At 42.7% G+C, this 12,228-nt stretch overlaps 1 protein-coding gene across 1 annotated transcript; it reads right to left on the bottom strand.

Annotated features, from left to right (window-relative positions):
- Positions 1-1,052: 1,052 nt before the first annotated feature.
- Positions 1,053-8,485, bottom strand: LOC115128000 (zinc finger protein 501-like). Its single transcript, XM_065015200.1, has 2 exons — positions 7,933-8,485; positions 1,053-2,464 (listed from the first exon to the last, which is right to left on the bottom strand). Exons 1-2 carry the CDS (start codon positions 8,246-8,248, stop codon positions 1,548-1,550), a joined length of 1,233 nt encoding a protein of 410 aa, XP_064871272.1. The 5' UTR covers positions 8,249-8,485; the 3' UTR covers positions 1,053-1,547.
- Positions 8,486-12,228: the final 3,743 nt, after the last annotated feature.

Raw genomic sequence — 12,228 nt, 5'->3', positions numbered from 1 at the left:
CAGGTTAATATCCTGTATCCAACCCTACCCCTAAACCAGGTTCATATCCTGTACACAACCCCTAAACCAGGTTAATATCCTGTATCCAACCCCTAAACCAGGTTCATATCCTGTACCCAACCCCTAAACCAGGTTAATATCCTGTATCCAACCCTACCCCCTAAACCAGGTTCATATCCTGTACCCAACCCCTAAACCAGGTACATAGACAACAAGAAACCATGAACTACAATGCCCCTCACCCTTGTCCAACCACAAACATGATCTGAAACCCAGAAGACGGAACAAAGCCCTGAGCTGTCCCTACAAGACCTGATCTGGAAACAGAGAAGAAGGATAGAGGAGGGAACAAGATCCTGAGCTGTCCCTACAGGACCTGATCTGGAAACAGAGAAGAAGGATAGAGGAGGGAACAAGATCCTGAGCTGTCCCTACAAGACCTGATCTGGAAACAGAGAAGAAGGATAGAGGAGGGAACAAAGCCCTGAGCTGTCCCTACAAGACCTGATCTGGAAACAGAGAAGAAGGATAGAGGAGGGAACAAGATCCTGAGCTGTCCCTACAAGACCTGATCTGGAAACAGAGAAGGATAGAGGAGGGAACAAAGCCCTGAGCTGTCCCTACAAGACCTGATCTGGAAACAGAGAAGAAGGATAGAGGAGGGAACAAAGCCCTGAGCTGTCCCAAAGTTCATTGTCTCTCAGGAAAATGGATTATTAAAAAATAAACACAAAGACTGCATGGGGGGCTTTAAAGCCACATTCTCTAAGATACATATCCATCACATATGTAAACAGTAGATCACCCAGTGAGTTTAACAACATATAGCTTTACCTAGCAGGGTCTTGTAGATGACCTGGAGCCAGTGAGTTTCACAACATATAGCTTTACCTAGCAGGGTCTTGTAGATGACCTGGAGCCAGTGGGCTTCACAACATATAGCTTTACCTAGCAGGGTCTTGTAGATGACCTGGAGCCAGTGGGCTTCACAACATATAGCACTCGATTAACAACATATAACACTCGATTTAAAAAAAACACAAAAAACCGAGTCAGAGTAAAAAAAAAAGACTATTTAATCACAGTTTGTGTACATAATCTACATAAAAACTGCCACACTCCATATTCAATTCATGTTTTGGGATTTTAAAAAACAAAACATATTAATGTATTTTGAGTAGGTTTTCTCCAATTTGATTTCATATGGAAATAAGAGCATAAACAAAATGACAAACCACCAATTTTCAGTAAAAGATGAGAACAAGTGTGGGAGCAATGTGTCTGTTACGTCATGAATTGTAATTATGTGTGAAATATCGCTCTCCACACTGGGAGTATGGGTAAGGCTTCTCCGCTGAGAGGGTAACCTCTGTCTTTCAGGTGCCTAAACTGGGTAAATATCTTTCTACACTGAGAGCATTCATAACATTTCTCTCTCGTGTGGGATTCTTTCATGTGATTTCAGTTGCCGTAACCACGTCAATGTCATTCCACAATGGGAGCAGCGGAAAGGCTTTGCTCATGAATCTTCAGGAAGCCTGATGAGGTTAAACTATTTCCACACAGATCAGTGATTTGGCTTCTCTCCTGTGTGTCCACTCATGAGATTTCAGGTTACTTAAGCGGTTAAATCGCCTTCCACACTGGGAGCATTGGTAGGGCTTCTCTCCGGTGTGTGTTCTCTCATGCTCTTTTTGTTGCCTTAACGTGCTGAAACTCTTTTCACATTGGAAACAGTGGTAAGGCTTTTCCCCTGTGTGCACTCTTTCATGTTCCTTCAGGTTACTTAGCCGCTTAAAAGTATTACCACATAGAGGGCATTTGTGAGGCTTATCTCCGGTGTGTATTATCTCATGTGATTTCAGGCAACTTAACCGTTTACATCTCTTTCCACACTGGGAGCATTGGTAAGGCTTTTCTCCTGTGTGTATTCTATTATGTATTTTCAGGCTCCCTAGCTGGGTAAAACTCTTTCCACACTGGGAACATTGGTAGGGCTTCTCTCCGGTGTGTGTTCTCTCATGCGCTTTTAGTTGCCTTGACCAGCTAAAACGCTCTTCACAATGGATACAGTGGTAAGGCTTTTCTCCTGTGTGTACTCTTTTATGGTCCTTCAGGTTACTTAACCGCTTAAAAGTATTACCACATTGAGGGCATTTGTGAGGCTTATCTCCTGTGTGTATTATCTCATGCGATTTCAGGCAACTTAACTGTGAAAATCTCTTTCCACACTGGGAGCATTGGTAAGGCTTCTCTCCTGTGTGTATTCTATTATGTATTTTCAGGCTCTCTAACAGGGCAAAACTCTTTCCACATTGGGAACATTGGTAGGGCCTCTCTCCAGTGTGTATTCTTCCATGCACCTTCAGTGTCCGTAATTGGGTAAAACTTTTTCCACACTGGGAGCAGTGGTGTCGTCTTGCTGGTTCAGACGTCTCCGGTTCCTCTGAGTCTGGTCTCTCTCCTGGCAAAGACAGAGTGTTTATTTTAACAGAGAGATCAAGGTTGTATTCACTAGAAACTAAACACAAGCAAACAGGCCGAAATGGGGAGGGACGACTAGCGGAACTTGTCCAATAAGAAATGCTTGTTTCTGCTTTCCATTGCAAAACATTTTGCTACGGTGGGCACAAATGAATACGGCCCTGAATGAAACCGCCACATGATAAAACTGTATTCCTGTGAGGTTGAATATCAGATCCCTCAATAACCTGAGGCCAAGTTAATCACTAGGACAAAGGCAAGCAGTACAACAGCTGGAAACAAAGTGTATTCTAGAAAAGTAAGCCGCCTCCCTCCCCCCACACTCTTTGTAGCTTTAAAGGAGGACTGAACGCAGCAATTCCACGTGTTTTCTGGTGCTCATTATGAAAAATGTGATTTGGGTCTTGGGGATGTGGTTGAGGGTGTAATTTCAATGTGGGAGTGTTATGTTGAAAATCATACCCTGGCAGTTACTGTTGCTCCAAATTCACCATAGCAACAAGATAGCCACTACCACTTCCTTAAAATAGGCTAGTCAGAATGAATCTAAGATAGATTTGTACGTTTTTGCACGTTTTTGCTAAGGTCTTCGTCACGTAATTTTACATCCAGCTAAGGTGTTTGGTGTAATATTTCTCACGTTAAAAAATTGGCATGGAAAACTAGTCAGTGCAGTGCAGTGCAGTGCATACAGTAAGTATCGACGGACCGATTTCTGAGAACATGTTTATAACATCATCACCAGCAAGCTGTCAAACTACTGTTAATAAAGCACAAGCTGCTACATGCTGTTTATCAGTGCCTTGCTAGCTAGCTAAATTCGCCGTTCATCAGTGCCTTGCTAGCTAGCTAAATTCCCTGTTTATCAGTGCCTTGCTAGCTAGCTAAATTCACTGTTTATCAGTGCCTTGCTAGCTAAATTCACTTGTTATCAGTGCCTTGCTAGCTAGCTAAATTCACTTTTTATCAGTGCCTTGCTAGCTAGCTAAATTCCAATGTTATTTGTAAATTAAGCTAGAAAATAGGTAGACACATTGAGCAGCCATGATACAATCAGCATATCAAGTCACTGGCTTCAGACACATTTAGTTATTTACAACTTTCTCACTGTATCTACTACCAGAGTGAGAGACTGTCTGGCAGTGTTTCATTGCGAACAATTTTACAAAACAGGCATCCGGACACAAAATGGTCACGAATGGGTTTAGAATGTTTAGAATTTTGGAATATTGACAAGTGGCATTTGGGATACAAGTGCGCGTCGTCTCAATACTTGTTTTGCTCAAAAGAGTCGCAGACTCCGGGTAATAAATATAATTGCCGCCAGCCAAATTGAACATTATACATGTATTTATTTGTTTAAAGATATTTAATAAAAAGCATTATTTTGCTAATGGAAATACCAGTCAATATTAATGCATTCAACCTGTCAGTCTATAGGTAAATGTGCATCATTTAGCGGAACGAAATTGCAGCGTGTGTGTATTTTCTTTAGTCGTCAAGTATCTTATCACACGCGCACAGCATACAGAGCCTATGAACGGAATATCACCTGTCAGACAGAGAGCATACAGAGCCTATGAACGGAATATCACCTGTCAGACAGAGAGCATACAGAGCCTATGAGAGCCGGAATATCACCTGTCAGACAGAGAGCATACAGAGCCTATGAACGGAATATCACCTGTCAGACAGAGAGCATACAGAGCCTATGAACGGAATATCACCTGTCAGACAGAGAGCATACAGAGCCTATGAACGGAATATCACCTGTCAGACAGAGAGCATACAGAGCCTATGAACGCCTATGAACGGAATATCACCTGTCAGACAGAGAGCATACAGAGCCTATGAACGGAATATCACCTGTCAGACAGAGATCACCTGTCATGAACGGAATATCACAGACAGAGAGCATACAGAGCCTATGAACGGAATATCACCTGTCAGACAGAGCATCAGACAGAGCCTATGAACGGAATATCACCTGTCAGACAGAGAGCCTATGAACGGAATATCACCTGTCAGACAGAGAGCCTATGAACGGAATATCACCTGTCAGACAGAGAGCATACAGAGCCTATGAACGGAATATCACCTGTCAGACAGAGAGCATACAGAGCCTATGAACGGAATATCACCTGTCAGACAGAGAGCATACAGAGCCTATGAACGGAATATCACCTGTCAGACAGAGAGCATACAGAGCCTATGAACGGAATATCACCTGTCAGACAGAGAGCATACAGAGCCTATGAACGGAATATCACCTGTCAGACAGAGAGCATACGGAGCCTATGAACGGAATATCACCTGTCAGACAGAGAGCATACGGAGCCTATGAACGGAATATCACCTGTCAGACAGAGAGCATACAGAGCCTATGAACGGAATATCACCTGTCAGACAGAGAGCATACAGAGCCTATGAACGGAATATCACCTGTCAGACAGAGAGCATACAGAGCCTATGAGAATATCACCTGTCAGACAGAGAGAGCCTATACAGAGCCTAACGGAATATCACCTGTCAGACAGAGAGCATACAGACAGAGAATATCACCTATACAGAGCCTATGAACGGAATATCACCTGTCAGACAGAGAGCATACAGAGCCTATGAACGGAATATCACCTGTCAGACAGAGAGCATACAGAGCCTATGAACGGAATATCACCTGTCAGACAGAGAGCCTATGAACGGAATATCACCTGTCAGACAGAGAGCCTATGAACGGAATATCACCTGTCAGACAGAGAGCCTATGAACGGAATATCACCTGTCAGACAGAGAGCATACAGAGCCTATGAACGGAATATCACCTGTCAGACAGAGCATACAGAGCCTATGAACGGAATATCACCTGTCAGACAGAGAGCCTATGAACGGAATATCACCTATCAGACAGAGCGCATACAGAGCCTATGAACGGAATATCACCTGTCAGACAGAGAGCATACAGAGCATATGAACGGAATATCACCTGTCAGACAGAGAGCATACAGAGCCTATGAACGGAATATCACCTGTCAGACAGAGAGCCTATGAACGGAATATCACCTGTCAGACAGAGAGCCTATGAACGGAATATCACCTGTCAGACAGAGAGCCTATGAACGGAATATCACCTGTCAGACAGAGAGCATACAGAGCCTATCAGCGGAATATCACCGGTCAGACAGAGAGCATACAGAGCCTATGAGCGGAATATCACCTGTCAGACAGAGAGCCTGCTTCTGCTCTTTAACCAGCTTGTTGCTGCTGGAGTAAAACCATCTGCTTTAATAAACCCAGACACTGCGAAACAATTCTAAATGCAATCGCATGTAAAAAATGTAAAATAATAATAAAAAAGATCTACAATTTGTATTTCTCAACTGGTAATTGAAGCGCACCTCCCATTCGCCATTTAAGTGCATAGTCAACGGTAGGCAGACTTGCAATGTGAGCTGGAGGCAGTATACATTTTGAAAACATATACCTAATTGTCACGTTGTCTGGCACCACACTTTCCTAACTGAAACAATGCCACATTCACAACTATCCTTAATGTATATATATTGGAATTCTGGATTAATTTTAAAAGTTCAAGTCGGAAATTACATGTATTTCAGCCAATACAGTAGGAGGCAGGTAGCCTAGTGGTTAGAGCGCTGGACTAGTAACCCAGGTGTAAGTGGGTGGCAGGTAGCCTAGTGGTTAGAGCGCTGGACTAGTAACCCAGGTGTAAGTGGGCGGCAGGTAGCCTAGTGGTTAGAGCCTTGGACTAGTAACCCAGGTGTAAGGGGGCGGCAGGTAGCCTAGTGGTTAGAGCGCTGGACTAGTAACCCAGGTGTAAGTGGGTGGCAGGTAGCCTAGTGTTTAGAGCATTGGACTAGTAACCCAGGTGTAAGTGGGTGGCAGGTAGCCTAGTGGTTAGAGCATTGGACTAGTAACCCAGGTGTAAGGGGGCAGCAGGTAGCCTCGTGGTTAGAGCGTTGGATGAGTAACCCAGGTGTAAGTGGGTGGCAGGTAGCCTAGTGGTTAGAGCGTTGGACCAGTAACCCAGGTGTAAGGGGGCGGCAGGTAACCTTGTGGTTAGAGTGTTGGATGAGTAACCCAGGTGTAAGTGGGCGGCAGGTAGCCTAGTGGTTAGAGCGTTGGATGAGTAACCCAGGTGTAACGGGGCGGCAGGTAGCCTCGTGGTTAGAGCGTTGGACTAGTAACCCAGGTGTAAGTGGGTGGCAGGTAGCCTAGTGGTTAGAGCGTTGGACTAGTAACCCAGGTGTAAGTGGGCAGCAGGTAGCCTAGTGGTTAGAGCGTTGGACGAGTAACCCAGGTGTAAGGGGGCGGCAGGTAGCCTAGTGAGCGTTGGACTAGTAACAGAAAGGTTGCAAGATCGAATCCCCAAGTAGAAAAGGTACAAATCTGTCATTCTGCACCTGAACAAGTCAGTTAACCTACTGTTCCCCGGTAGGCCGTCATTGTAAATAAGAGTTTGTTCTTAACTGACTTGCCTCGTTGATGAGGTCAAAGGAGAATGGCAAGAATCGTGCGGACGACAAAGAACGGCATCTCAGAATGCACAACTTGTCATGGATAGACTATTGCAGCAGACAACCACACTGGGTTCTATTCCTATCAGCTAAAAACAGGAAGACGAGGCTAGCAAACACCCACAGACTTCCTGCTGGTTAGCAACTTCCTTCAAACTACTCGCAAAGACATACAAATTATAGCCACGAGTTCATCCGACTCTGGGAAAGTAGATAAAGGGGCCTCATTACCAAAATCACAAAGGATAATTTAAGGGCAATAATTTAGTTTCATTTGGAAATGAACTTAAATTTGTGCATTTCTCAAGTCGACCTTCCCACATAACCGACCACAGACCTTTGCTAATATGTTAATTCTCCCCCAAAAAGCTTGTCGATTTCATGTAACGTATTTGTTTTATGTCTCCAACATGCCAATATTTAGAATTCTGATTTCCTGGGTATTTTTTACCTTTATTTAACTAGGCAAGTCAGTTAAGAACAAATTCTTAATGACGGCCTAGGAACAGTGGGTTAACTGCCTGTTCAGGGGCAGAACGACAGATTTGTACCTTGTCAGCTCGGGGGTTTGAACTTGCAACCTTCCGGCTACTAGTCCAACGCTCTTACCACTAGGTTACCCTGCCTCCCCTGGGTATACACTCAGCCCAAGGGGTACTACAGACAAACACATCAAACATTGAATTTATATTTTGTCTGTGCATTCTGTGAGATTACATTTGCACTCAAAATCACAACTTTAATGTCCATAACGCTGGAATCGCCCATAACTTCAGTAGAATGACCCTTCAAAATAACATCGGTTCAACAGAAATACATATTCAGGGACATCGGTTCAACAGAAAGAGATATTCAGGGACATCGGTTCAACAACTGCAGAGTTTGTGCCCTTTTGTTTAAAGACACTACTCACTGGTGTTAATCAGATCTCCATTCTGCTCTTCTTCCTCCTCCAATGTGACAGTAATCTCCGCATCCTCCTTCACTCCAAAAACGTCTGCCTCTTCTTTCACCGTGACAGTAGTCTCCTCTTTCACTGTAAAAACTGCACCCCCTTGTTTATCTTCCCCCTCCTCTTTCACTGAAAGGTCTTTCATTGTAACAGCCTCGTCCTTTACTTCTTGTTTAACAGTGACAGCCTCCTCTTCCCTTTCCTCTTTCACGAGAGCGTTTCTCTCCGTCCAGCAGTCCTCCTCTTCAGCGGAGGTGTGGTAGCTTTTTGAAGTCATTGTCGGGGATGTTAGCTAGTTAGCATTAGCGACTAACCTATAGCTACTGCTACCTTAACCAGACAGCTAGCTGACCAACACCAACGTAAATGTGATATTAAAAGGGGTAACTAGTAGATACGACAGACGTGTGTTTAAAACAGTGGCTAATAATAACCAAAAATGTACAAAGAGCTCAAATGTTCCGCTACGTTGGCTAGCAAAGCTACTGAGGTCGCAGTTGTGGTTGTTGAAGAAATTTCCCGTCCATTAGATTAGACGTCACACAGGCAGCATTGCCTGGAATACGTCATTCGCCATCTGCTGACTAGAGTGGGTAACGCAGTTTAGGAAAATAAAATGCATTTTATTTTCAGACAAAAGGTTTATTTGTCATTTATTTAATTAAAGAGTTAAATGTTAAATGGAAATGTACAAACAGAAGCATGTGTTAATAGGTGCATATATTGAGTGAGAGCTCCCGAGTGGCGCAGCGGTCTAATGCACTGCATCTCAGTTCTAGAGGAGTCTCTAGTTCCTGGTTCGATCCCGGGCTGTATCACAATCGGCCATGATCAGGAGTCCCATAAGGCGGCACACAATTGGCCCAGGTCAGGGCAGGGTTTGGCTGGGGTAGGCTGTCATTGGAAAACAAGAATTTGTTCTTAACGGACTTTTGCACAGTCAAATTAAACCATAATAAAACATTTGGAAATCAGTCAAACAAACAGATAATATCACAATAAGCAGAGATGGTAGGTCTATACTGCTCCTACATGGTGTAACAATACATCATGTATATAATGAACAGACTAGGTCTATACTGCTCGTACATGGTGTAACAATACATCGTGTAGATGTATATAATGAACAGACTAGGTCTGTACTGCTCCTACATGGTGTAACAATACATCATATAATGAACAGACTAGGTCTGTACTGCTCCTACATGGTGATGTATATAATGAACAGACTAGGTCTGTACTGCTCCTACATGGTGTAACAATACATCATGTATATAATGAACAGACTAGGTCTGTACTGCTCCTACATGGTGTAACAATACATCATGTATATAATGAACAGACTAGGTCTATACTGCTCCTACATGGTGTAACAATACATCATGTAGATGTATATAATGAACAGACTAGGTCTGTACTGCTCCTACATGGTGTAACAATACATCATGTAGATGTATATAATGAACAGACTAGGTCTGTACTGCTCCTACATGGTGTAACAATACATCATGTAGATGTATATAATGAACAGACTAGGTCTATACTGCTCCTACATGGTGTAACAATACATCATGTAGATGTATATAATGAACAGACTAGGTCTATACTGCTCCTACATGGTGTAACAATACATCATGTATATAATGAACAGACTAGGTCTATACTGCTCCTGTATGGTGTAACAATACATCATGTAGATGTATATAATTAACAGACTAGGTCTATACTGCTCCTACATGGTGTAACAATACATCATGTAGATGTATATAATGAACAAACTATAGTTTTGGCAAGTCGGTTAGGACATCTACTTTGTGCATGATGACAAGTAATTTTTACAACAATTGTTTACAGACAGATTATTTCACTGTATCACAATTCCAGAAATGTACATACACTAAGTTGACTGTGCCGTTAAACAGCTGGGAAAATTCCAGAAAATGATGTCATGGCTTTAGAATCTTCTGATCGGCTAATTGACATCATTTGAGTCAATTGGAGGTCTACCTGTGGATGTATTTCAAGGCATACCTTCAAACTCAGTGCCTCTTTGTTTGACATCATGGAAAATCAAAAGAAATCAGCCAAGTCCTCAGGAAAAAAATTGTAGACCTCCACAAGTCTGGTTCATCCTTGGGAGCAATTTCCAAACGCCTGAAGGTACCACGTTCATCTGTACAAACAATAGTACGCAAGCATAAACACCATGGGACAACGCAGCCATCATACTGCTCAGGAAGGAGATCAGTCCTGTCTCCTAGAGCTGAACGTACTTTGGTGCAAAAAGTGCAAATCAATCCCAGAACAACAGCAATAGACCTTATGAAGATGCTGGAGGAAACAGGTACAAAAGTATCTATATCCACAGTAAAACAAGTCCTATATCAACCGAGTCCTATATTACCTGAAAGGCCGCTCAGCAAGGAAGAAGCCACTGTTCCAAAACCGCCATAAAAAAGACAGACTACGGTTTGCAACTGGACATGGGGACAAAGATCGTACTTTTTGGTGAAATGTCCTCTGGTCTGATGAAACTGTTTGGCAATAATGTCCATCGTTATGTTTGGAGGAAAACGAGGGAGGCTTGCAAACCGAAGAACACCATTCCAACCGTGAAGCACGGGGGTGGCAGTATCATGTTGTGGGGGTGCTTTGCTGCAGGAGGGACTGATGCACTTCACAAAATAGATGGCATCATGAGGTAGGAAAATGATGTGGATATATTGAAGAAACATCAAGACATCAGTCAGGAAGTTAAAGCTTTGTCGCAAATGGGTCTTCCAAATGGACAATGACCCCAAGCATACTTCCAACGATGTGGCAAAATGGCTTAATGGCTTAAGGACAACAAAGTCCAGGACAACAAAGTCAAGACAACAAAGCCCTGACCTCAATCCTATAGAACATTTGTGGACAGAACTGAAAAAGTGTGTGTGAGCGAGAAGGCCTACAAACCTAACTCAGTTACACCAGCTCTGTCAAGAGGAATGGGCCAAAATTCACCCAACTTATTGTAGGAAGCTTGTGGAAAGCTACCTGACCCAAGTCTTTTCTTGCAAAAAATATCTTTGGCTAACGATGATGTTTTCAATGAGATCAGTATCTTTAAGAAGTGTGTTGTTTAATTTCCAATATCCTCGAGTACCTGTTGATTTTTTAGTAGCTTGTAAATTCAGGGAAATCAAGTGATGATCAGAAAAGGAAGCCAACTGATAATCTACATCTATAACAAATTGTAACAAAGGGGGAAATGAGGAATAAATCTATTCTAGATTTACGTGACATAGTTTTGTTGGTCCCTTTGCATCCGGAGTGAAATAACACCAGGCATCATCGACACAGAGAACCATGCATAATGTAGTGATGATATTGCTATTTTGAAGGCTTTGACTTGTTCTAGGAGGAAAACGATCAACAGATGCATCAGGTGTTTCGTTAAAATCCCTTGAAATAATTAGAAAAGCCTCTAGAGTATTTGTTGCTTAAATCCTGTACTTCTCCCATCCTGTGAAAATGTGTATTCTAGAACGTCACCTTTAAACTTGTGAATAAGTGTCAAAACACCAGCAGAATGATTTGATCCATGACTGAAATAGGCCATGTGTCTCCCCGTTGTGATTTACAACATTTCAAATCACTTTCACCTGAATGAGTTTCCTGAAGGACAACGTCTGCGTTTACAATATAAAAATAAGGCTTTCCTTTTTGTAACGATATTGAGTTGAAAACGAAATTCTGCATTAAAAAAAGAAATAACACAAACTAGATAACAGAAGTAGTAATGTGAACAATAAAACAAACAGTGAACCTTTAGAGGATTACTCCGACGGAAAACTACGCTCAGCTGAGGTAGCGGTGGTTAACCATATAACAAACCGTATAACAAATTTACTTCCTTTTTTTTTAGTTGGCAAGTCAGTTGAAGTTCAAACAGTACATTTACTCATGGCAGTACATTAACTGTACTCTTGGCAGTACATTAACTGTACTCTTGGCAGTACATTAACTGTACTCATGGCAGTACATTAACTGTACTCTTGGCAGTACATTAACTGTACTCTTGGCAGTACATTAACTGTACTCTTGGCAGTACATTAACTGTACTCTTGGCAGTACTCACAGTTCCAGTTTGGTTCATGTCAACAGAGTTACCCAGTAGTCATTCGTCCTTCGATAATCGCGTGGGGGCCCTTGAACCCAGCCTTCTTTCCCTCTTGTCGCGCCCTTGAACCCAGCCTTCTTTCCCTCTTGTCGCGC

Source organism: Oncorhynchus nerka, unplaced genomic scaffold (assembly GCF_034236695.1).
Source record: "Oncorhynchus nerka isolate Pitt River unplaced genomic scaffold, Oner_Uvic_2.0 unplaced_scaffold_1618, whole genome shotgun sequence".
Classification (NCBI taxonomy): Eukaryota; Metazoa; Chordata; class Actinopteri; order Salmoniformes; family Salmonidae; genus Oncorhynchus; species Oncorhynchus nerka.
Note: the sequence above shows the minus strand (reverse complement) of the source record. Positions and strands in the feature narration are given on the sequence as shown.